Source organism: Episyrphus balteatus, chromosome 3 (genome assembly GCF_945859705.1).
Source record: "Episyrphus balteatus chromosome 3, idEpiBalt1.1, whole genome shotgun sequence".
Lineage (NCBI taxonomy): Eukaryota > Metazoa > Arthropoda > Insecta > Diptera > Syrphidae > Episyrphus > Episyrphus balteatus.
Genome location: NC_079136.1, coordinates 20,701,639 through 20,728,663, shown reverse-complemented (window position 1 = coordinate 20,728,663; position 27,025 = coordinate 20,701,639). Strand labels below are relative to the sequence as shown.

The following is a 27,025-nucleotide window of genomic DNA, read 5'->3' as shown; positions in this document are numbered from 1 at the left end:
TCGTTTTTTTTTCCTTGTATTTGGTGTCTCAAAGAGGAAAAAACTTTGCAAAACTTTTATATATTCCTCTGTTTTATGTTAATGAATTAAAATTATTTATTTAAATTGTCAGAGTTCCTTTTATTTGATTAATTTTGTGAGCTCAAGCTGATTTAAGCAATAAAAATTAAATCCCATCGAAAACTTGACATTTGGATGTCAAAATATTTTAAACGTCAAACAAAAACCTGTAAACTTGTAGTGTGAACGCTTTTCAGGTTTTTGAAAACTTTTTGCCATAAACCGCGTTTTTGGGTTTGGTGTGAAAAGCGCGGTCAGCTAACATGAGTTATCGATTTCAAGCTACAGACAAAGAACGGTTTACACATCCCTATTCATTCTATTTGTGGTACGTGAACGCACTCATTTATTCTGTTTGCTACTTAAGTAATTTCGCTGAAAATTGCAAAATACGAAATCAAAAGATCAAAATAAACAAAACAAAATCGTAAGTCTGTTTTGGTATTCAAGTGTGTTTAAACAATAATAAACTAAATTTATACCACGGAAACCATAATCTAAATCGCCAGACGGGTAATTATTTATTTATTAATTATCATCTTATGGGTTTTTGCAATTTATATCATTTAAATGATAAAATTAATAAATTTCATCTTTCAATCATTTAAGAAGTTTTTAGAATTTAAATTTCAATCCATTAAGTTATTTTTTTTTTGTTATTTTTATTTATCGCATGTTAAAATTTGTCTGCGGTGGGGTCCATTTTTAGCTAGTGCAATGGCATTTGCCATTATTTGCATGCTTGTACATTAGAGTGTCCCGACATTTTATGATGATTTTTGTTTTTGCTCCTATTTCATCGAAAGAGGTATCAAAAGTTGCGTATTAATAACATGTAGCTTTCAGAGTCTTTTTTCAACATGCAACTTTTAAGACCTCTTACAATAAAATGGACCCGTAAATTTAATTTATTTATAGAGTTCAGATTAAGCAGAACTTTTGATACCCTTTTTGAATAAAAAAGCGCAAAGATAAATTATTTTTGCAAGTCTATTTTATTGCAAGAAAGTTGAAAAATCTAAGGGTATACCTACTTACTTTTTAATTTCGAGATAAATTTTGGGCCTCTAGCAGCGATTATATATAAATACCCTATTTTTATCCTTTAAAGACTTTTAAAGCCCGATAAGTTATGTTCAAATTAAAAAGTAAGATCATATTAAAAGCTACTTGTCAATACGCAACTTTTGATACTTTTGAAAAACAAAAATTATAATAAAATGTCGGGACACTCTATTGCACATATTGGCATTTTTTGAGCATTTTGAAAATAAAAAAAATTAATATTTGGCGATTAAAAATATCTTTAAAAGATAAGAGGGACAGCTTAATGTGTACAAATCGTCGCCGTAAAACAAAATTGTTCTAAGTCATAAAAAGCAAATTTTACAGGGGACGATTTTTAAGTTCCAAATTGGTTTACAGCGACAATTTTCTGCTCGTTTGCCATTAAAGTTATGTTTTTTATAAAGTTTGTTCTTTTCTCTTGAATGAAATATACAAGTTTACGTTATTAGTAGGTGCATACTATTTTTAAATATTTAAAAAAAACTAAAAACCCAAAATTGGACTTAGAACAATTCGTATACAAGTACCTACGTTTTTTCCTTAAATAAAAAGTGGACTTAGAACAAAATATCATGGGACTTAGAACAATCAAAAATACTCGGCCTCATTATTGAAAAGGCTACTTCCCTATTTTTATTGTTCTATGTCCCATTAAATTATATTATCTGCGGAATGAAATTTTTTTGACAAAAACGGTTTTCAAATTTGGAAAGAGCACCCTCAAATTAGTAAAACTGCATCATTAACTCATTTTCGGTAAAAAGTGGTATTAGACCAATTTTGCTTTACGCCGACGAAATGTAAAAAAAAAAACAAGAAACAAATCTACTCTTGTTGTACAAAAAAAAAAAAATAAATGTATACAAAATTCAAAAGTAAAAAAAAGAAATACAGTCAAACTTCTTTATAACGAACCTTCAAGGGAACAAAAAATTGCTTCGTTATAAAGAAGTTTTATAAAAAATTCGTTATATAGAAAATTTATTTTTTAATACTGCATGTGTTCTTTTAAAATAACATGGTACAAAAAAGAACTCATCTTAAGGAAATTTATTCATTTATATTTTTTAGTTAAAACATATCAACTTTGAAATTGAACATGCACATGAATCATAACTTTAAAATTTTTAGTTAATTCTTTAACATTGTTGATAGTGTACTAAACGACACATCAAATTTTTCAGCCACATACTTTTCTTTTCTCCACTTTTAATTTTATCAATATTCTCTCATAGCGAAATAGCCTTGTGATTGGCTAACTTAAAATGTAAACTCAAACGAACGATTCACCTGTCTATATGCGTACAATTTCTAAAACACATGTACCCTTTTTCATGCATCCAAACATACATACATACAATAACTTTAAAAGCTGAAACACAATCACGCTTTGCCGTCGATTTTGACAACTGCGAAAAGTTCAACTATAGGAAATCTGTGTATCCTCACACAATGACGCTTTTCTTACGTACGCTTTTTTTGACAAACGTAAGGAAACGTAAGAAAGCGAGCAAAAGTTCAACCAGACTGAACTTTTGCTCGCTTTCTGACATTTAACAGACATAGTTACAGTCACCCACATTATTATTGCGCCAAATGTGAATAAAAAAAAATAAATTATTGCAAAACTATGTGTGTTTTTTAATTTCTCTATATAGATTTTGCACAAAAAAACGACATCGAGATATTTTAAATCAAAACAATTTACGTATTAAAAACAAAAAAAATTTAATGATGTTTTAGACAGAGTTTTATTGTTAAAAACAATATATTTTGATTGGTTTTGTTTTTATAACTATGGGATTAAAGAATAAACAAAATTCTATGAATTTTTTAAACACATTAATATCCTTTTTCATTTTTCCACAATTAAATCAAGATAAAGACTTGGCCCAATAATTTTGTGAGTGACTGTGTTTTTTTTATTTGACAGCAGATTTTATGTTGCAATCAGCTGTTCAAAGTCAAAGTGACAGAAGCGCGCTTTGAGGATTTCTCAACGTAACGCAACGAAGCGACGCCCTAAAGCGTGATTGTGTTTCAGCTTTAAGAAAATTCTTGCCAAAACGGGGAGTTCCCTTTTAAAACTCGGTATACAAATCTAGTGAGCTTTTTTTCAAATTTGAAAATTGACATTTCGTTATAAAGAAACGAATTTGCTCTTGGGTCAAAAAAAATTAGTTCTTTATAAAGAGAATTTCGTTATAGGGAACTTCGTTATAAAGAAACTAATTCGTATGGAATGTTTTTTAAGGGGAAGGGGAACGAAATGAAATTCGCTATAGAGAAAATTACGTTATAAAGAAGTTCGTTATAAAGAAGTTTGACTGTAAATAGCATATCCTCATCTGCTATGATTATAATCCAAAATACTTGCTTTAGCATTCACATTTCATAACATTGTTGCTACTTGTTCATTTCTACCATAACCATAGATGAATAAAGAATAAATAAATTTAGTAAAATTTTAAAAATAATGAATCAGTTATATGAAGAGTCTGATAAAATTGGGATACAGATTTAAGGGAGTGTGAATTGACATTTAGACTCATTCCTTGAAGTAGGGTAGATGAATCTGTTGCTCCAGATAAGATCTGGCGGACATACCTACATAATATCGGCAACTTCCCGACATTTTTCTAGAGATTGTATTGAAGACGTTCTTGATATGGAGGCAAGTTGAATCCAGTGGCGATTCCTGACCTTAAACCTTAGTTTAGACCACACTTGGCTGGCATATTCTAGAAGAGGTCGTACAAACATTGTATAGATAGATTTCGTGACATTAGGATCCGAAAACTCCTTACACCAGCGTTTGACGAAACCCAAAGCCGAATTAGCTCTGGCTTCTAAATTAGCATTGTGAGATCTAAAATTAAGTTCACTAACGCAAATAACACCTAAGTCTCTAATGTTTGTCATTCTAGACACAATTTGTTCATTGAACTAATGGTCCCGTGGTAGTGGACGAAATCGTTTACTAATAGCGTTTTCGTTTGGTAATTCTGTCATTGAGTGCCAAACGAACAGTTTCAGAATCGTTCGAATGAATTCCGGAGAGTCCCGGACGACCAAACGAAAACAGTATAAAAGCGGAATTCATAGTCGTTGCTCAAGTTGAGATTTTTCTCAACTTAAGCATTCCCTCAATTGATGTCATTATTCGCAGCAAGAATAGAACGATCCACTTGAGTACTTGAGTAAAGTAAAATCTTGGCTTGAGGAAAAAATGTTCTCAATCCAACTGAAACTGAAATTTGACTTATTTACGTATGTACATAAACTGTCATCTGAAAATATATATTTTTTTAATAATTCGTCATCGATTTCACTTTTAGATGACAATTTCCTTTCACAAATCGGTCAAATTTCACGGTGAATTTAATTGAGAAAAATATTTATTTTAACTTGAGCAATGACTATAAATTTTGCCCTAAGTTCTAAATTGTTTTTTTTTTTTGAGACAAAAAAAAAATTCAAATCGGTTTGCAGAGTTTGCCTCGCTGGGTTTAAAAATTGTTCTAAAAATGTTCATGTCATCTGCATAAGTAGACACTTCAGAATTTTCATTGATTGACAAATTTCATTAATTAAAATTGTATGTCCCAGATGACTACTTTGGGGGACGCCGGATTTTGAAAAGAATTTGTCTGATTTTATTTATTTATTAGTCTAATAATTATTAGCGAATTTACTAATAACTTCTAGTTTATTAGCAAAATAATGTTTCTTAAAACTTTTTCCTCATTAATAAATTATTTCTCCAGCCATAACAAACAAATTAACTAATTGGGATTTCTGCCGGACTAGTAACTAATAATAATTTTGAATTAATAATAATTTGACCAATTATTTGAACTATTAATGCTCATGTTGAATCGGGCTTTTATGGTCACTTCCTTCTATATGCAAATACAAATTTTTATTTCATACTTTTTCCCTACCTTTCTTGTTTGTCCTAATTTCTCGACTTCATCAGGGGTATTTTTTTAAATCTATTAAAATTTGATATTAAAAACTTTTTACAATAGGTATTACAAAAAATTTTAATAGTACAGGAAAGTTAGTAAAAAAACAGGCATATTGTGGAACGAAATATAGGACGGCTAAATTTTTCAAATCTGAAAGAGGGGTATTAGAAAAGCTTAAGTCCTGGTTTTCGGGACGCCACCCCCCTGGCGAAATCCGCCATTTTGGAAAACGCGAATCGCTCTATATCTCCAAAACTATTTGTCCTAGAGAAATGGTTATCTGACCAAAGTTCTTGGAAATTAAATAATCTTTTTCTTTGTCCTACATTATTTTTCTAAGCGGACAATAGTTTTGAGGTTATGTTGTTTTAATTTATTTTTTTCCGGTTTTTTTAAGTTTTTATTTTTCCCGCTAATAGTAACATAATTTTTAAAACAGTTAAAGTTTTAGACCATCAAATTACCAATAATTTGGTGTATTTTTGAAAGTCATGCGATGTATGAGTCGAAAGTTATTGATCTGAAAACTATAGACTAAGTACAGGAAAGTTAGTAAATAAAACAGGCATTTTGTGAAACGAAATATAGGAAGGCTGATTTTTTTAAATCTGAAATACCTAAAGGTATTGGAAAAGCTGAAGTCCTTGTTCTCGGGACGCCAACCCCATGACGAAATCCGCCATTTTGAAAAACGCGAATTGGCCTATATCTAATAAACTATTGGCTTGACCGAATAAGTTACGTAACTAAAGTTGTAGGTAATATAAATATCTTTTCTTGTGCATTCACTGTTTTTCAGCGATTCACACACGGCCTAAAACATTATGTTTCTAACACATACTGAGAAAAATTAAAAAAAAAAAACGAAAAATAAAAAATAAAACAACATAACCTCAAAAGTGTTGTCCTCGCTGAAAAACAGTGAGTGTACAAGAAAAGATATTTTTATATTACCTTCAACTTTGGTAACTTATTTGGTCAAGTCAATAGTGTAGCAGATATCTATAGACCAATTCACGTTTTTCAAAATGGCGGATTTCGCTAGGAGGTTGGCGTCCCTAGAACCAGGACTTAAGCTTTTCTAATACCCTTATTTCAGATTTGAAAAAAGCCTCCCTATATTTCGTTTCACAAAATGCCTGTTTTGTTTACTAACTTTCCTGTACTTAGACTATAGTTTTCAGGTCAATAACTTTCGACTCATACATCGCATGACTTTCAAAAATACACCAAATTATTGGTAATTTGATGGTCTATAACTTTAAATGTTTAAAAAATTATGTTACTATTAGCGGGAATGATAAAAACTTAAAAAAACCGAAAAAAAATAAATTAAAACAACAAAACTATTGTCCGCTTAGAAAAATAATGTAGGACAAAGAAAAAGATTATTAAATTTCCAAGAGCTTTGGTCAGATAACCATTTCTCTAGGACAAATAGTTTTGGAGATGTAGAGCGATTCGCGTTTTCCAAAATGGCGGATTTCGCCAGGGGGGTGGCGTCCCGAAAACCAGGACTTAAGCTTTTCTAATACCCCTCTTTCAGATTTGAAAAATTCAGCCGTCCTATATTTCGTTCCACGAAAAAGTCTATCTTTCCTGTACTATAAAACTTACATGAAAATATTGTTTTGTTACATTTAATAATTAATTATTGGAAAACTGTTTTTATAGAAACTGTTACGATTTTATGTTGAAACAATTTTCCTTACATAAAAGAATAACGTCCGCAGTATTAAAAAAAAGGTTTTTTTTTTTTATTTTCTAACGGTAAGATTTCAAAAACGAGAACTGATCATTTTTTTCTGAATTCTGATTTTTATTTAAAAACTTAATTTCACAACTTTTATAAAAAAAATTGTATAGAATTTTTTTAAAAGCTTGTGTTTTTATTTATTTTAAATAATTTTCGAAATTATGTCATTTAGGATTCTATTTAGGCATCCTCCCCTTCATGAAAAAATAACATGGCATTTCCTTCTTTTCAGTTCACAAATTCACTTCAATTTAATTCATAAATAAGAAATAACTATTCAAATGTGTAATGACGGAAGTAAACAGAGATATGCTTCATGCTGTTAGCTATGGAAACTTAGAAAATGTACGAGACTTAATTTACGAACATGGAATAAATAGTTCCGAAGCTCATGGATATGTTCTTCTTCGTGAATCGATCAAGCGCCAGCGCAAAGAAATAACTAAATTCCTTTTAAACAGCGGATCGAAAGTAAATAGTAAAAGGAGCCAAACAATTCCTTCAAATACACCACTTCATTTAGCTATTCAAAATCGTGACTTAGAAATTACAGAAATGCTTTTAGACCACGATGCTGATATTAACGCACGAAATGAAAGTGGTTTGTCACCCCTCCTAAAAGCTATTCAAGATAGACAAGAAAATATTGTTGATATTCTACTGAAAAGAGGAGCTATTCTTAATAGTTGCAACAAAGGCATAAGCCCTCTTCATTATGCCGTTGAAAGACACTTTTGCAATACAACTGAAAAACTTTTACAATATGGAGCCTATGTAGATTCAAAGGCAAATTTTTACTGCAGGAAAGAAGAATATACACCGCTTCACTGTGCGACTGAAAATGAAGATTTCGAGATTGTTAAGATTCTTTTGAAGAAAGGAGCAAATGTGAATTCTACGACAGCCGATGGACATACACCTCTGCATTTAGCATGCAAAACTGGAAATGTAGAAACAATCGATTTACTCTTAAGCAACAATGTCGATATTAATGCGCGTGCTCATAATAAGTTAACACCACTCTATATAGCTGTGGAAAATTCTCGCAGAGAAGCCGCTAAATTTTTAATGGATCATGAAGCACAAATTAATGATGAATTCGATAACGGAAAAACGATACTTAGTTGTGCTGTTGACAAACGCTTATCATTGATAGTCAACGACATTCTACAATACAGTCCAGATGTCAACAACATAATAAACAAAAAATCTTTTAGAACTGCACTGAATAGCCTTGATTCAGAAATTGTTGAAAATATGGTAAAATATGGTTTTTCTGTTGACCATGAAGACATAAATGATACCGCTTTGCTACATAATGCTATTAAAATGGGTAATACTAAAATTATTCAAGATCTAATAAAGCATGGGCTTGACTTGACTTGTAGTAAAGCAGAAAATTCCACCGTTTTGCACATTGCTATAAAAAATAAACAGTTTGAGGTAGCGAAACTCTTGCTTACCAATGGTGCTGATGTAAATGCCACAGATGAAAGTGAAAAACCTCCCATATACTATTCAACATACAACTCTGATGTCAACATGACTAAGCTTCTACTATCTCATGGAGCGAATGTCCAAAAGCGCCCAGAATTGCTTAGGATTGCTACAAATAAACTTTGTAAAGAAATCATTGAAATTCTACTTGAAAAGCAAGTTGACATTGATGCGACTGATAAGTTTGGAAGAACAGCCTTACACATGACTGCATCACAAGAATATGAAGGATTCTGTGATTTTCTTAATATAGACGATACGCCACCGGAGGTTATCAAGACTAAGGCAGAAATAGCCAAAATTCTTCTTATCAATGGTGCAAATGTTAATGCTAAAACTACCAAAAATAGGTTAACCGCTCTTCATATTGCGTGTGTAAAACAATTTATAAATGTTGTTGAAGTTCTTTTAGAATTTCAAGCCGATGTTGATTGTGTTGCGAAAGGTTTTACACCATTGCATATTGCTGCTGAGAAGGGAAACTCAACTATTATTGAAATGCTTGTGAAGCATAACATGAATATTGTTAATTCAAAGCAAGAAAATGGTGATACAGCTCTTCATATTGCTGCCAAAAAGGGTCACCAAAATGCTTTGGAAATCTTGCTAAAAAATGGAGCAGATGTTAATTTAAAAAACAATAAACATGAAACTGCACTTCATTTGGCTGCAAAAGGATCTAAAAATGAAATAGTTTCGATCCTCTTGGACCACATGTCTCCTATTGATTCCAAAAATATTTATGGTAATACTCCGCTTCATATTGCCGTGGAATCAGCTAAAACTGATAATATACACGTTCTTCTTAATTTCGGATCGGATATTAATATTTTGAACAACAAACACTGCACAGCTATTGATTTGGCAAAGTCTTTGCGTTATAATGGTTTTGCTCGCTACGGTGACTACGATGATGAGGAGGGTTATGAAAGATATGTTAATATTCAAGAATCTTTTTATGATGAAAAAAATCGCATTCTTCGAACTTTACTATTGCACGCAATAACCTTAAAAGCTATAAATTTATATCCTGCCAAAACGGATTTGTATTCATTTTTAGACGATAATAGTTTGTTGAAATTTTTGCAAGAGGATTGCGAAAATGAAATAAAACTTCTGAAGGTCGATACAATTTCTGGTAATACAAAATTAAGTTTTTATGATGTTTTGACAAAAAGTATTCACTCATTAACAAGATGCGTTAAAAATGAAGATGTTGTTCGAATTTTTGAATCAGATGATTATAAAGAAAAATTTCCAATATATGCTGGCATAATTGAAAGAAATTTTAAAAAGGCTACTCAAAGGCGACAATTGCTAGATTCAGCATATGAGTTTTTCAAATGCTATTTTGAAATGCCTTATGAATGTGTTGATCAAATACTAAGTTACTTAAGTATTGGTGATTTAGAAAATATTATGGACTCATGGAAAATTTGAAAACTCAAATCAATGTTTTTCTATTAACTATATACGAACTATAACTTGAAAATGAAATAAAAATACCTATTTTTGTTACTTTGTTTTAAACTCAACTGATAAGTTTTTTTTTTTTATATTTATAACTGAAAGTTTAATTTACTCTCAAGTGTCAGTGGCAATACTAGAAGCTGCTAAAAATGCATGTACAAATCATGGGAAATACATAATAGCAACTGATAGCATATCAGTTATAAACGCTGTGCTAAACATCAACTACAACGTCTCAATTGTAAATCAAATAAGGAATCTTCTTATTTGTTCACCAAAAAAATTGAAAATAATGTGGGTCCCCGGCCATTCTGATATAAAAGGCAATGAATATGCCGACAAAGCGGCGGGTACAGCCCACAAAACACCAACATATCTCTTTAATTCATTAACCAGAAAAGATCTTACAAAAACTATACAAAATACAATACAAAAAAACAAAGTAAGCATCTGGCAAACCTACACACACCACTACGTCAGCATCAACCCAGACTGCTCCCAACCTATTTACCCAACGAAAACATCCAAGACCTCGATTACTAACTTTGTAAGACTTCGATTAGGCCACACAGCTTCCACTCACCAACATCTACTCCGGAAAGAAAACCCTCCATACTGCCCAATATGCAACGCCGTCATCGACATAAATCACCTCCTTGGACTAGGACAATGCACACTGCCGCCATCGACTATTAACAACTTATTTAAAAACAACTCCATTATATCAATTTTAAAATCTCCATCTTTTGAAAATATCTCTATTATTAATGAATTTGTTAAATTAATAAAAAAACCTTTATAATTTAAATACATACCTATATAACTTTATGAATAACTTAACTAAGTATTATAATTTTCCATTATTTTTTCTCTAAAAATTATATTTAGCTTTTAAGTAAGAGCCGCTAGTCCCTGCAGCTTGTGCTCTTTATAGATATTAACTTTGTAATTTAAATTTGTAATTATTCTGTTAATAAATAATAATAATAATAATACTCTCAAGAACAACAACACATTTTTGGGGTAATTCAAGGGAACGGAATCAAATGTTTGTGGGGAAGATCTGCGGAGAGATTTGCTGAAGTCTGTCGAACCTTTTAGAGGTTCGGAGCTAGTGAGCTTTTTTAAGAGCTACGTTGAGTGACCAATTTTTTTTTTTCCAGTTGACATGAAGTAAACAAACACACAAAAATACAAAACCATTTAACAAAAAAACAACGGGGATCTAACTACAAACAAACGTAGACAGAAGTGCGTTTATTTTTGGCAGAAGTAAAAATTATGACATACAATTAAAACTGTGTGCAATTGTACAAAAACGGTCATCCCACAGGCAGGCTCAGTTCTCAGAACGCAATTGGCTTTTTTCTCAAAAGGAAGAACGAAAATTCGAAATTTTGGACTTAGGCTAGCTCTGCATTTATGCGACGAAATGTGCACCCAATTTTATGCTTCATATCGAATATCTCGAACGCAATAATTTGAGTTCCGATCGGAGGTAAGAGCAACTTTCTACGTGACTTCGGAGCCGCAAAGGTTTGCTGCTTTTTATATACCGTAGGCTTGTAGTTTTAGTCTTTTATTTAATTTGTTTTCAATATACGATTCTTTTCTCAATAAAATTAAATAAAGCTCAAATAATACAGTAAAATAAGGAGAAAAAAGGGGTAAATCTCGGAATGAATGTTAGTTGAAATTTTTTTTGCTCAATATCTTCCTTTTGCCATTCTATAACATATCTCAAAAGTCTAGAAAAATCTCATGTCCGCTTGTCGCGATTTCAAGGTCAAATCGCGAAATGGAGATTTTCAAAATTAGCAAAAATAGGCTATGGTAGTATATACACATATGATACATGATTTCAAGGTATTTTTTAATGCTGATTCCAAAAAATCTAAAATTAAGACAATCTGACGTCTCTGGAAAAAGTTATACCTGTTTTTCATCTGTCAACTCATATTATTATAACAGTTGCAAACTTACTGCCGAAAAACCCTTAAAAGTTATGGTAGATGAACCAAATTTTGCATGAAGATTTTAGAATCCATCATTATTAAAAATCAAAACAATCCATTACAAAAAATATATATACCTACGAAATAATGGTATTTTTTGATGGAGGGGCAAATTTTAGGATATGCACTAAAGAAGATTCTTGTTCATCTTAGGAATAAGTGCAAATAGGCTAATTTTTACATTTTAATCTTTGTTTGGATATTTTTTAACTACCCTCAAAAATCTAAAAAAAATCTCATGTCCACAAGTCCTAATTTTCTTGGTTTGAAAATAAGGTGCAGATTTTAAAAAATTGGAAAACTACACTTCATATATTTGTGTCAGATCAACATGAATAAGGTGCATTACTTTTCAGGGATGGTCAGGTTGACTTGTTTGTGAGTTTTGTTGGAATTAGTGTTAAAAAATACCTTTAAATCATGTCGCTTATGTTGGTATACATATAAAAATTTAAACTTTTCTTATTAATTTTTTTAAATCTGCACCTTATTTTCAAACCAAGAAAATTAGGACTTGCGCACATGAGATTTTTTTAGATTTTTGAGGGTAGTTAGAGAATATCCAAACAAAGATTAAAATGAAAAAAATTAGCCTATTTGCACTTATTCCTAAGATGAACAAGAATCTTCTTTAGTGCATATCCTAAAATTTGCCCCTCCATCAAAAAATACCATTATTTCGTAGGTATATATATTTTTTGTAATGGATTGTTTTGATTTTTAATAATGATGGATTCTAAAATCTTCATGCAAAATTTGGTTCATCTACCATAACTTTTAAGGGTTTTTCGGCAGTAAGTTTGCAACTGTTATAATAATATGAGTTGACAGATGAAAAACAGGTATAACTTTTTCCAGAGACGTCAGATTGTCTTAATTTTAGATTTTTTGGAATCAGCATTAAAAAATACCTTGAAATCATGTATCATATGTGTATATACTACCATAGCCTATTTTTGCTAATTTTGAAAATCTCCATTTCGCAATATGTCCTTGAAATCGCGACAAGCGGACATGAGATTTTTCTAGACTTTTGAGATACGTTATAGAATGGCAAAAGGAAGATATTGAGCAAAAAAAATTTCTACTAACATTCATTCCGAGGTTAAACCCTTATTTAACTGGATTAAAAGTCTTTGATCCCTTTCTTTATTTTTTTAACATTTTTATTTTTTTTAGAAAACAGTTAATGTTTTGTTTTCGTTAAAAAGTAAGCTATTATTTATTAATCCGCACAAAACAATCATTATATCATCGATATAAGGCACTAATAAAGCCTCAACTGATTCAGAAAAAAATTTAAAAGTTTTAAGTTTTTCTATACGCCTTTTCAAGTGTGTTGCCGAACCACGATGATAGCGATATTTTTTTGGTGTAACCATTTCAATTCCAACATTGGACATAGGACTAACGTAATTAATTAACCCGGCTGGACAAACTCCTATTAAAACTTCAAGTTGTGGTCGAGTTCCTATTGCAATTGTTTCGAATGCAGTCTTCGTTATATAATTATGGTCATTTTTTGCCCAATGTATTAAAGGTCTAAAAACTTCTGATAACTGCTTTATGGTATCAGCAAAATAACTGATGATGGTTTTGTGATTGATTCCAAACAATATAGCCAATAGTTCAAAATTACGATTAGTTTTTAGTCTGCAAAGTGTTAAAATAATTTTCTTTTTCAGTGAAATTTTGTCTTCATTTAATTTAAGTGATTCATTGACTAAAGCGTCTAGTATGTTTTTGTCATCCAATCCTGTTATTGTTTGCAGTCTATTTTCGGTAGTGTTAAATAATTCCAAAATAACCGGTGGGTTTATGCTTTCTTGGGAAATTCTCTTATGAAAGTCTGACTTTTCTTGATTACCTGCATCATTTAGTGGATTCTTTTGTTCTATGTCGCTGGGTTTTCTTTCCAAAGTGTTCGAATGACTTTGGCATAATCTGTTAGACTGCTCTTCAAATGCATCATTTTGTGTATTCTTTTCTTCTATTTCACAAGGGTTTGTCTGAAAAGAGGAGTTCGACTCTTTTCCCAAACAAACTAGTTCAGACCATTTTTCTAAAAGATCTGGATTATATCTTACATATTTTGAAAGCTGACACAAAGAGTGTGTTTGACAATTAAGAACTCCACAATGTTTATTTAATGATTCTTCAAATATCTTGTCAACCTGCGAAAATAGAACCAAACGATATGTTAACCTTATTGAGGTCAAGAAATCAAAATCAAATATAAAATAAAATTTTTTGTTATGCGTTGCTGTAAGTAAAGATATTCAAGTGCAGTCTGGAGCTTGGGGTCTCAAGCCCCCTTCCCCAAAAAGCATGTGAAACCTACAAATTCTCTTGATTATTTAAGTATTTTATTAATAAACTATCGTTTAAATTTTAGATTAAACAAAGAAAAATTCAAAGTTTTCAAGAAAGCTAAATTTGGGGAAAAAAAAAACATTTTTTACAAATTTTGGATAGTTTTTCTTATTTTGAAGATTTTTAATTTTTCTTTGGTTTATCTAAAATTTAAACGATAAAATACACAAATAATCTAAAGAGAATTTGATTTTGCTCACGTAATAGTGATAAGAACTAAGTCATTAAGAACTGCAAAAATGTGGTGTTTTATTTCATTTCAAAGTTCCCTATTTGAGAAAAAAGAACTTTGAAAAATTAGTAGTTTGAATATGAGAAGAGGGAAGTACAAAGCTGCCGACAGCAGCAAAATGCTACTATAGAGCACACTGCACACCACAGCATCGCAATACTGGAGAGGAAAATGTTTCGTCATTTGTAATGCCATTGGTAAGGGTAACATTTGAAAATTCTATGAATGATCAATTTTCTAAGCACCTTATTTGCAAAAGCATCCATTCTTCTTGGACGTTGACGATCAAAACCTTTTTGACATACATAGGTTTGGGATGACTACGGGCACGTTCACAATTTTTAAATGCGATGTAGCTACTACATATGTACATATGTATACATTAGGGCGTTATTAAGTTTTTTTTTCGAGAATCAAGTTCCTAAGTGGAAAATCTGTTTCTAAATAATAAAATAAAAATATAATAATTTTTTCAGATTTTTATTTTGACACTAGATGGCGCCCCAAGAGGGTGAAGTTTTTTCTCATTGATTTAAGTCTAAATCTAAAAAAATGGCCTCATAAGTCAACACAAATCTATTAAGGTAAAATGAGAAAAAACTTTAACCCTCTTGGGGCGCCATCTAGTGTCATGTGTCAAAATAAAAATCTGAAAAAATTAGGGGATTTTTTTTTATTAGGGTCATTTCCCCTATAATCGAACACCTAGTATCTTACAAAAAAGTAATCCTCAACTGTGAGAAAACCGTTCAACTTAAATTCGTTATATTAAGTTAATTAATTGCTGAAACTCAAATTGTTTTTATTAAATTTAAGTTTCTTTTATTTACTTTTATTGTTTTTTTATAAAAAAAATAATAAATGAAAAAAAGCCAAATTTCCCAGTAGTCGAACACTTGTCTCCTGAAGTCGAACTTAGAGTTTCCTAATTTCGAACGTAAGATTTCGAGCACAGGTTAAACATAAAAAAATGTTTAAACTAATTTTTGGAATTTTTATTTCAGTTTTAACGAACAAATTCATAGTATTATGTAGTTTTTATTCAATTTAATTGAAATAGGTACGAAAGTAATAAATAAACCTTACAAAAAAAAACATAAATAGCAATATCCTTCAGCAAAGTAATTTTTTTTTTAAATGCAATGTAAAGTATAGTGGTTCATACTAGGTAATAAAAGTAAAATAAATATAATAAAAAAAAATACAAAAAGTTATAAAAAACATAATTCAGTCTTCAAGTTTATGTGCAAAAAACACTTCATTTTGAGCCTCCTTAAATTTCATTCTACATTAGAGTTGGGCACTTTAGTTCATTTGAGTGATCGATCACTTTAGTTCAAATCACGCTACTGAACTAGTTCATTTTAGTTCAATATATTTTAATCACTACGGTTTTGTTAGAATTATAAAACCAAATAAGTTTATACAAATTGTATCCAAAATTGACGCATTCTACATAATAAAACAAATACAACCTAAAAATAACAAATTTGTGCATATTTTATTTTCTATAAAAATTCTTAATTTTGTAATATACTTGTCGAGTTCTCTGGATCATGGATCATTAAATCGAAATCATAGTAATGCAAGGACCAAGATGCTACTTGTTTTTTGTTCTTGCTCATAGAAATAAGAGTAAGTGGTGTTTGAAGAAGAAACGCTGATACTGGCACAAGCGACCTTTTGTTTTACCTACATCTAAATCTTGAGGTAGAGCAGAATAACTGATATCGCTCAACAAAAAATTGGATGCAATTTCATATGCACTTTGGTTTCTCTACCCCCTCTTTAAACGTCTGTCCGGTTAAAAGGGCGCTGTCGTCGTTATGACAAGGAGACAAGCACCAAATTTGAAAATTCCCTATACAGATGGGACATCACCCAAAAAATATATAAAAAAAATGATAATGTAAGGTGAGCACAAGCTGTTTTGTAATGTCATGTTACGACTGCTCTAATTTTTTTCGATATTCGCGAACTAAATTGAACTAAGTAAGTGAACTAAGTTCACTAGTTCACCAAGATGAACTAGTTCATTGAACTAGTTCGTTCGCGAACTACACAAGCCTATTCTACATTGATTGGTGCACGCTAAATGGTACCACTAATCACAACAATCGCAGCCTATATTTTTAAGACCATCTTCTTCAGCGTCTGTGTCCAGCTCGTCTTCACAAACGCCACAAGATTGTTTTCGAGTTTTAAATGCGTCTTTTTTGTTTTTTTTTTTAATTTTTTTTTTCACGGCAAGTTTATGAGCCAATCTGCGACCTTGCGTTCCTCAACTTCTTTAAGGACTGTAGAAGGACCCATGCGCTAAAGCCCATCTGCAAATTTCCCATTAATCCTATCATGGAGGGTAGTTATGGGAACACCGAACTCCCTACTCTCTCCTCAAATGCTCATATAGTTGTCACGAATACTATTCAATGAATTTTTTAGGGAGGCTTCACTATATGTTTGATATTTTCGTTTCATTTTGTCTGAAAGATTTTTTAGTTTTCAAATTCAAGGCAAGAAACGATTAAATTTAGCAACTATTCGAACAAAGGAAACCAAAAATAGTAAGTTTCCTTGATCCGAACACCCGATAAAAATGGGTTCGAATACTGGCCCACCCGATAAAAATGTGTTCGAATACTGGCCCTTAAGATTTTGCTATCTTTATCGTAAGAAAATCGTGAGAATGATTTACTTTCCTATAATATTTCAAGCTTGAGCGAACGAAAACTATTTTGACGAGGTTGCCTATATTCGAACACAAGTGTTCGAATAGGAAACTCGTTCAAATTAAGCTTCCTATGTTCGAACAGTTCAAATATTAAATAATTATTAACTTTTTGGATACAAATTGTATGTTTTTGAATAATAATAGATTTTGAAATAAAGAAAAAACTTTTAAGAATGTGTATTTACCTCAATTTTCACACAATACAAACAGTTTACCACAACACTCGCCACACTTTTTTTTTTCTACAAAACCCTTAAACGATCGCACTCTCTGAAGGCTTAACACAAACTACCATTCTTATAAACGTTGACATGAATTGTAATAGTTGAAAATTTCTCAAGGTTTAGGCTAGTAACACATTTAGACTATTGCATTTACATAAGTTGAAAATCTAGAAAATTACACAGTTTAAACGGTTTTTTTTTCAAAAAGTGTTCGACTACTGGGAGTGTTCGGATTTAGGCGTCTCTACCCTATTTAGAAACAGTTTTTCCACTGAAAAAAAGTTGAGATGACAATCAAACATGACATCACGATGATAGCGAATGCAAAACAAATGGGTCTCGAAAGTCCGTCGTCTGTCTGTATGTATTAAAAAAAAAAAACGTATTGTTTTTTTTTAAACGGCCCTAACGATTTTGAGTTTTTTTTCTAAAAATGTATCATTGGGCACGTTCAAAGAGCTAACATAAAGCTATCGGATAGCTTTTTGTTGTTGTAAACAATGTTAAAAATTAGCAAGGAAACGAACCATTTTCTGTCAAAAAATAATCTGAAGGTATCCCAGAATTTCTGGTATACCTCAGGTATCCGAGTGATCAGCTGATATACATTTGGCTTTTTTTTTATTTTGATTGCTTTTCGGGCTATTATTCAGCTTCAAAATAAAAAAAAATTGCAAGAAATAAAGTCAAAGCGATTGTGCAAGTACTTTTCAACAATAAAAAAAATGTAATTTGCTCAAAAGAAAAAGTTTCCTCTTCTCAATATTTACATATTTTTTTAGTAGCTGCTTGGGCAAGCTATCTGGATACCTCTTTGTTCAAAAAGATATTCCAGATACGGGTATCCCAGATAGCCTATCCGATAGGTGTTTGAACGTGCCCATTATAAAAGAAATTAAACTGCATGGAGCTCAGTTTCATTAAACAAAAATTATTTTTTCATATGAAGAACGAATTTTGTTTTTTTTTTTTAATTCTTTTATTTTCATATACCTACATGCATTTACGAATTTTTTTTTTATAAGTCTTAGAAATTTTAGTAGGTAATTTGTATTCTAAGAGCAAGTACGTGCGACCCAGTCGTGCATTTTATTTACAGAATTTTTAAAGGTCTAACCACAGAGATAATTAGTTACTGTAGAAGGTGCCCCACTGTCGATGGGTGCCGATTCTAAAACTATTTGTTTCTTATTTGTTATAAATGTAATAAAGTAAGTCATACCTACTTTCGGATAAATCAAAATTAATCTTGTTTACCTCCTCTCCACTTATTTCGGGCATTTTAGAAGCAGTAAATCCTCTAGATATTTTCTTCGCCTTAGTGATTACTAAACTGTAGCCAGCTTTTTTGTGGATTATGTCTGATTTCTTTTTTTCTGGTTGTACGGAATATAAATGAGCATACTTATTTTCTAAGAAGTCTATAAAGTGGGATTCATAATTATTTCTTTGACCCATGGCCATGATTGTTTTGCGCGAAGTAAATGGCTAAATGGAACTGACAAGACAACAAATACAAAAAATAAACAAAATTGAGTTTGTCTGTCATTCATAAGTTACCAGACCAAAGATACTACTATTAAAGATTCGAAGCAAAGCAACACTATGGAGTGTGTAATGGGATTTTCGTTTGGTACAAAAATCAATTTATTTTTACTTGTGATATAAACCTGCATTCGTAAAAAAAAAAATTAACTCGAGATAACGATTTTACATGACATTACGATTATGGAGAATGCCAAAAGGTGGGTCCGGCAATTCTGTCTGTCTCTCCGTCTGTAAGTACCTCGAGCTACTGGAGCGATTTTTTTCAATTTTTTTTTTTTAAATCAATTTTTTGAAAACAGGTTGAGGAATTTTATTGAAACTTCATTCTTATGTTACTTACTTACTTAGGATGACCAGCGCCGAAAGGCGGCTACAATCCGCTGTGGATTTGGAATTCAATCAACAAGCTTCGCCAGCCAGCTCTATCCTTAGCTCGCTGCTTCCAGTTTCGCATGTCAAGTTGATTGAGGTCCCCTTCCACTTGGTTGCGCCACCTCAGACGAGGTCTTCCTCTACGCCGTCCCTCTGGGTTGGATTCGAAAACTTTCCGGGCCGGAGCATTGTTGTACACGTGACCTAGCCATCTCAGGCGCTGCACCTTCACTCTCTTGGCTAGGTTAGCTTCCTTGTACAACCCGTAAAGCTCGTTGTTGTATCTTCTTCTCCAATCACCATCAATGCACACGGGACCAAAAATCGCACGAAGAACTTTTCTCTCGAAATAATCCAGGATGTTTTCATCCGCCTTCGTTAAAGTCCATGCTTCTGCACCATATAGCAGGACTGGGATGATAAGGGTCTTATATAGGGACACCTTAGTTGCTCGAGAGAGGGCTTTGCTGGTCAATTGCCTTCTCAAACCAAAGTAGCAGCGGTTGGCAAGAGTGATTCTCCGTTTGATTTCAGCGCTGATGTTGTTGATTGTCCTTCATACGTTTGCTTGGGTCGTCATCAGTAAATCCTTCCGTTTCCGAGGCTTGTATTCGTTCCATAACTACATCCTACTTCTGGTCGGGCAGTTACCACGGCGGCAGAAGACCCCAACCTGGAGGGCCAGGCCCTTTGATGACTCCAAGGACGAGAGTTAGAACTGTACTCTGAATACGTCTGAGTAGCTCATATAAGGTGTTCACCAAGTAGTTCGGCCTTACTGGAACTGGTGACGCTACCGTTGATTTTACAAAAAGAATTCTACATATGATGGAAGTGCCTTTTGGTGGGAACACTCCTTCGTTGGGGGGTAATTAGTAGCAAGAGCCTACTCCGCTTCGACCTGTCGACCATGGGAGGCCCTTCTGCGAAAACAAGTTTCGCGATCGCATAGCTCTAAGCTTCATCGTAGAAGTCACCGTAAGCCTATCCGCCACGACAAGGTTTACCACCATGGATGATGGGTTCGTTTTTATGTGTTGAATAATATTTTCAACTTTTTTTTTGAAAATTTTTGGAAAATTTGTATATACATATAAATTTTTTTTTTTTTAAACGGCTCTAACGATTTTCCCAATTTTTTTTTCTATAAACTCTCTTTTATACAAGAAATCAAATGGCATGCTTGGTTTTGTGTAAAAGATCATTTAAAATAATATTTAATTAATTATAAAAACTAATATTGTTCAATAAAAAGCTTTAATATTAGAGTTACTTTTACTATAAGAACAAGTACGTGCGACCCCAGTCGTGCATTTTATTTTATTTCTTTTGACTTTGTTTTCATGGGGTTTTCGTTTTGTATTGTATTTTTGTGTCTGTGAACCAGGTGGTGATCGCAGTCGAAAAAACTATCGAGTTATTTTGTTTTCATATACAAAATAAAATTTGTTACAAATGATTATTTTTTCGTTCTTCTTTTTTATTATGTATATCTTTTTATTAAAAAGTTACATATGATATTAGAAATTAGGTGCTTATTCTGCTATTTAACAATGACCTGGGGGCCTTCACAATTTTTTGAAATTCAACAAGTACGAAAGAGGTACATTATGATTTTACCCATTCGCTTGCATTAAATTTCAAAAAGAAACATTATTTTACAATAAATATTTTTTAAACAAACAAATGGAAATAATTATTCCACTGTTATTAGGCTGTTTTGGTCTACGTAAAAACAACCTACTAACAGTTGAATATTTACACTAAAAAATTAGTCAAATTCAACAAAAAGAAAATAATTATTATTCAATAGAAATACACAAACTCTTATTAGATAATCCACATAAAACAGTCACTACATCATTCACTAAGGGTTTTAATGATGACTCGATTGGTTCAGAAAGAAATTTAAACGATCTAATTCTTGGTACGGGTGAATGTTTTTCAAAGTACACATTTACTTTCAAAATGTTTTCGTCTTGTAATTTAGCTTTTCCAGGTGCTATTACATCGACTCCATTAATTTCATCGCGAAAATGGCAATCATTGCCAACCATTATAGTATCACATGGATTAAGCTTTTTTATAAGATCTGAATGAATACCTGTAGCTTTATCTGAAAATTTGCCACTTGCAGCCTTGCTCACATAATTGATTAGACCTGATGGTGCATATCCTATAACAGCTTTCACAGATGGAGATGATTTAATTTCAATAACTTCCACAAATAATCTAAAATTTGGGAAAGATCTAAAGCATGCTGGTGAGCTTCTAGTAATTTGTTCTATTGACTGTAAATTTATTGAAGTGCTAGTTATTTTAGCCAAGATTTTAATTGTATAGGTAAAATATTGTAGGGCGTCTTTTTCACTCATTTGGAGAAATGCAGCCAACTGACTAAAATCAACATTTGTCTTTAATTTGAACATAGTTAGGATAATGTTGTCTCTCATTGACATATTATTATTGTCGTTATAGTGTGGTTTTGATTTAAGACATTCTTTGGTTAAATAATCTAAAAATGTTCTATTTTCCAATCCGGTCATAACTTTGAGTTTGGTATCGGTGTCGCACAAATTACTGAAAGCAACGGATGAATGAAAATTCACATAGGTACTCTTGTCTATAGAACTGATATGCTCGTCTTCTAGAATTTGATTTGAGTTTTCACTAACCGCGACTGTGGTTTTATTTTCAAAATTAAGTGGGTCTTCTTCATGAATATTGCTTTTAATAAAAATAATGTGAAAATGAAATTGATTATTCACTAATTTTAAATAAATCATTGAAATAAGTAAATACCTTTTTCTTGTAACTCTTACAACTGGCTCCGAGAGACTTTTAGGCAGGATTTTCGTTTTCTTTTCGAATTTAGGGAGATTTAGAGTCGGAAATGCAGTCGGACACAAAAACGCTTTATTTCGAACACCCTGTCGTTTGCAAATTCTTTGTAGGTATTGATTTCTTTCGAAATGTAGATGGCACATAGTAAATGTCTTGGTGAATGGGTGCCCATTTAGAAGAATTTTCGACCACTTTCGTAAAAGCTGTGGAGATTGTCGAACCCTTCGAGGTAATCGAAAAAAAGGAGACCCGTTTCTACGTTTGGTTTGGCATTGGTAGACTCCACAATAACCTTGGGACTTAGGCTTTGGTGTTGACGATTTTGGCATTTTCTGAAATTTTAGGAAAAAAATTGTTAGAAGGAAGTTGTTATAATTGTTATTCGTATTTAACATGCGTCCGGAGCATCCAGAAATCTAATGAAAGTGTTTTGTTTGCACAAAAATGACAGACAGAAGACTTCTCAAAAGAGAAATTTTCGTCTCGAATTCAAGTCAGAAACCAATCAAAAGCATTAGTACATACGACAGTCAAATCTAAGAACAAAATTCCGGTTACAAAAGCAAATAATTTTTATTACGGCCGTTGTTTAAATTAAGAGTTTCTAATACTAAAACGAACGCTTCTTTGGATATGCGAAAGTTTTGAAAAAATCTGTGAGCATTATTATCAAAATGGTCATGTACACTTACATATGCGTTGGAAGAGACAAAGGATTTGATTTGTTTCTAAGTTGCCTTCTTAATCGTATCGTACCTATATAATTTTTGAAAATTTTCATTTTCCAAAATTAGTGCGTTTAAACGTCGAAAAATGTTGCTATAGCTGAACCAATATGAATTTTTTAATGACCCAAAAGTCAAAATTTACATACATTTAATACAATTTTGGAAAATGCGTACAGTATTTTGTTACACATATTAAAATAATTTACTTTAACATTATGGTTATTTGTAGAAATTAATCATTAATATTTTTTTTTGTGGAGTTTGCAAATTAATCGGTGATTTCCTTACTTCTTACCCCTTACAACTGCCTTGGGGAGTACAAAATAAAAATTAAACGCACGTATTAGTTGTTTGGCTCTCTGATTAAAAAACTATTCATTTTATAGGAAAATTGTGAATTTAAAAAAGAAAGATAATATAATTTAGTGTCAAAAACGTCCTTGCAAATTTTCTGTAAGATGAGTCGTTTTCGAGGTACCTATTGATCAAAAGGTATTTTTCAAAACGGCTGGCGTGTGGAAAGCCATACAAGACAAAACACATAATCAAGCCTCTTTTAATTATCCTGCATTGTTGCATTACAATTTTGATGCCTCTACAATTTTGACTAGATTTGTTTTTTTTTTCAGTCGCTTTACTATTAATGGTGTTTTAATTTTCTTATTATGTACCTACCTATACAATAACTGTGGGATCGTAGTTAAAAAAATATTCTTCCATTTTTTTACATATAACTTCTCCCAAAATAAAAAAAAAAATCTTCAAAAAAATCAAAGACTTTTTTATGAAATAACTTTTTTTGCTTAAACATTTTTCGAATTTTTTTTGCAGTTTGGTAAAGTATTTCTTCTTTTCCTACACATTCATGAATAAATTATGTTCTATAGCCATATTTTCATATAGCAAACACGTTTTTAGAAACATGTCTTTATGAGTCGTATATGACTCATGGACTCTAGAAACACGATACAGAAATATTCGATGAGTCAAATAGGACTCATTGGACGTGGAGTGATGAATCCTTCAAATAAACAAAATAATATTGAACGTAGAGAGATTTTTTAATCAGATTGTATGGGGACAGTGAAGATGTTTTTAGTAAAATATGTATATGAATCATATGTGATACATGGGACTCTGTAGGCCTGGGATAAAACATATATTTTGAGTCATATGGGACTCATTGGACAGTTAAGTTGTTAAGAAGCATTTTGAGAAAAAAATTTTCAAAATTAAAAAAAAAACTAATTTTTTATAAATATTTTTAAAAATGTTTTTTTGGAAAAAGTTTTAAAATAAAATTGGTATGCCATTTTGTAGAATTCACTAATCAACATCTAAATCCAAAATTAAAAAAAAATTGAATGTCCGTTTTCGAAAATTTGATTTAAAAAAAAAAAAAATTTTCTAAAAATAAATTTACTTCTGATTTATATTAAATTATATCCAAATAAATTAATTCAAAAAACCCCTCTGGAGAGTCCCCAAAAAGGTTTACTTCGAGAGTAATTTTCCTCGCTAGAATTGTTAAATTTGTATCATTAGTTTCTTTCCTGAAAGTGTGGCTTTATTGTATTGTTGGGCTTTTTCCAATATAAAATCAAAAATGTACTGAGTTTTCTTATAATTTGCATTTAAGAAAATGAAATCAAGAAGTCAAGAAAGAAAAAAATAGAACGTTATGAAAAAAATCCAGGTGATTTGACAACTAAACTTAAATAAGAGGAAAAATTGTAGTTTTTGGCAAAATAAATGATGTTTTATGTCGTTTTCTTTCACTCCAATGAGAGTACCCTTTTAGTACTTATTTTTCCACTTTTAAAAGTTTTGTGTTCTTTGACGCCACAAAAGTGTAAAAAAAAAATTACTCCGGAGTAATTTTAGCACTACGGAGTACCCCGGATTTACTCCACATTTTTAGTCAGATTTACACCGATTTGCACACGGACTTGCACACACACTTATAAATTTGAAGTTTGACATTTTAAAATTTTGTTTGAAAATTGAAAAATGCGAAAAGTTTTTCTTTCAAACTCTTTTGTTATTAACAAAAACAACCATTATGAATATATTTTCTACTGTTTTATATTCCGCCAGATATATTTCTTCCATTTTTTCGTTAATTCTTCGCTTTTTCCAAAATGAAATTGAAAACCGAATAAAAAAAATGTTCAGCCAGTGTTCTTCATCAATAAAAAAAAATCCTGTGCCTATAACAAAAAAATCCCATTTTTTTTCTGCGTTGATGGGATATTTTTATTTTACAATATATAAAATCGAACTAAGGGTGTGTGTCAATTACGCTGAAAAAAACCGATCAGAAGCATAATGAAAAATATAAAAAATAGAGTAAAACTAAGTACGCTTCTACACGAAGACGCAAAGCGCGAGACGCACATAAGAGCAAGGGAGAAATAAAGTTCGAAAAAAAGGGAAGGAAGATTTTCTACCGTGAGTCTCCGGTAAAAAATTTTGTGACTCTTTTTGACGTTTTCCTTTGATCTTGTTCTTTTTTTTTGCTGTTCTGCTTTATTTTATTTCGTCGGTTGCGGAATCTTCTTCGTGGGTCGTGTATTATTTGCGTGTATAGTAACGTTTTTAATTTATTCAAAAGTTTTCGTTGCACATAGACCCCACTGGAGTTGTTGTTTTTGTATATTTTGGTGTTTTTTTTTTTTTTGTAATTAATGACTATGTGAGCTTCTACACGAAGACGTAGACACACAAGATGCACATAAGAGCAAAGGAGAAATCGATCATTCTCTCTCCCTTGTTTTTATGTGAATCTCGTGCGTCTACATCTTCCTGTAGAAGTTGTCATACAAAAACAAGAACAAAATAAAACCAAAGAAAACAACTGTCAAATTTGCGTCTTCAAAAAAATAATACGTGTAGAAGCGTGTGACGCACCGAAACGAAAATCAAAGATGATTTCTATGCTTTGCGTCTTCGTGTAGAACCAGACTTATCAACGATATTATTATGCTTCATATGTAATTAATATTAATTTTTTTTTTTTTTTTAATTCATAAAATGTTTTCCCTAGGCCTGTTATCACTATTTTTTTCAAGGAAATTATCCATTTTAGCCTTGTCACACACACAATTACAAAAAAAAAATTACTCTCATTATGTTCTTTCACTCCAGTAAAAGGAGTAAAAATTTAGAGTACTCCTTAATAGAGTGAAAGAAAACGACATTAGTTCGTCCTTGGCTTTAATTTAATTGACATTTTACCTGAGTTTTTGTAATGTTATCCTTTTTTGTGTTTGAAACGTTGGAACTGATGAAAGATAACGGTGTATCACGGTTATCTCTTGTGGGAAGTTCGGTGAATATCGCGGCAACCGGTGAGCAACGTACCTAGTTTCTTTAAACTGCAAACGATTTCGATAAAAATTTCTAAGTGGTACTGGCCTATGCAGCAACAAGTTTCAGTGCTCAAAACTATAGGTACATTTTATAAACAAACCTAATGTTTAGATACCTATTTCCAAACCAAATTTTAAAGACTCAAGGAATCTACAGAATGTACCGTAATAGACGTAGCTTAAGTTCTAAGGTATATGCATTCTAAAGCAAATGCTCAACAAGAGTAGAAGTTGATAGAATTTGTTATTCATCATTATACAAATTCTTTTGCTTTTGGAATATTATAAATGAAGGATTTACCTTTTTTATTTCTGTTTCCAAATTAGAAATAAGATTATTAATTTGCCAAAATAATTGAGAATCTCTCAGAACAAAAATATAAACAAAAATACAATCACTTTATTCCTTCCCGCTATTGCCGCTAGAGTCAAATCCAAAGACCTTCTATATAAAGATCAGACACTTTGGTGTGGTGTATTTCGTTGCTACCCTTCAAGCAAGAAAACGGAGTCCAGAAAAGACAGTCCGACCCATCGACAAACTATACCAAGACTGGAAACTTTCGTACGTCTTACCCCCCAAAACCCTTTTGTGTACAGTGTTGTCTGTAAATATATGTGAAAGCCACCACGTTGGTAAATGACGTTAACACGCACACATTTATAGATGCACGACATTCACCACACATCCAACACGAACACAACGATAGATTGACGACATTCACCACACCTCAAAGCTTGTAGGCAAACGTCATTCGACCGCTC

General features: G+C 31.7%; 3 protein-coding genes across 3 annotated transcripts; 1 reads left to right on the top strand and 2 right to left on the bottom strand.

Moving 5' to 3' along the window:
* Positions 1-439: 439 nt before the first annotated feature.
* Positions 440-9,941, top strand: LOC129917104 (ankyrin-1-like). Its single transcript, XM_055997445.1, has 2 exons — positions 440-573; positions 7,088-9,941. The coding sequence occupies exon 2, from the start codon at positions 7,144-7,146 to the stop codon at positions 9,790-9,792; it is 2,649 nt and encodes an 882-aa protein (XP_055853420.1). The 5' UTR covers positions 440-573; positions 7,088-7,143; the 3' UTR covers positions 9,793-9,941.
* A 3,044-nt stretch (positions 9,942-12,985) lies between these two features.
* Positions 12,986-18,879, bottom strand: LOC129917107 (uncharacterized). The gene is made up of 2 exons (XM_055997452.1): positions 18,655-18,879; positions 12,986-14,011 (listed from the first exon to the last, which is right to left on the bottom strand). The coding sequence occupies exons 1-2, from the start codon at positions 18,859-18,861 to the stop codon at positions 13,013-13,015; spliced, it is 1,206 nt and encodes a 401-aa protein (XP_055853427.1). The 5' UTR covers positions 18,862-18,879; the 3' UTR covers positions 12,986-13,012.
* Positions 18,880-20,608: 1,729 nt separating this feature from the next.
* LOC129917108 (uncharacterized) lies at positions 20,609-26,246 on the bottom strand. Its single transcript, XM_055997453.1, has 3 exons — positions 26,127-26,246; positions 22,120-22,493; positions 20,609-22,044 (listed from the first exon to the last, which is right to left on the bottom strand). Exons 2-3 carry the CDS (start codon positions 22,488-22,490, stop codon positions 21,120-21,122), a joined length of 1,296 nt encoding a protein of 431 aa, XP_055853428.1. The 5' UTR covers positions 22,491-22,493; positions 26,127-26,246; the 3' UTR covers positions 20,609-21,119.
* Between the last annotated feature and the right edge of the window lie 779 nt (positions 26,247-27,025).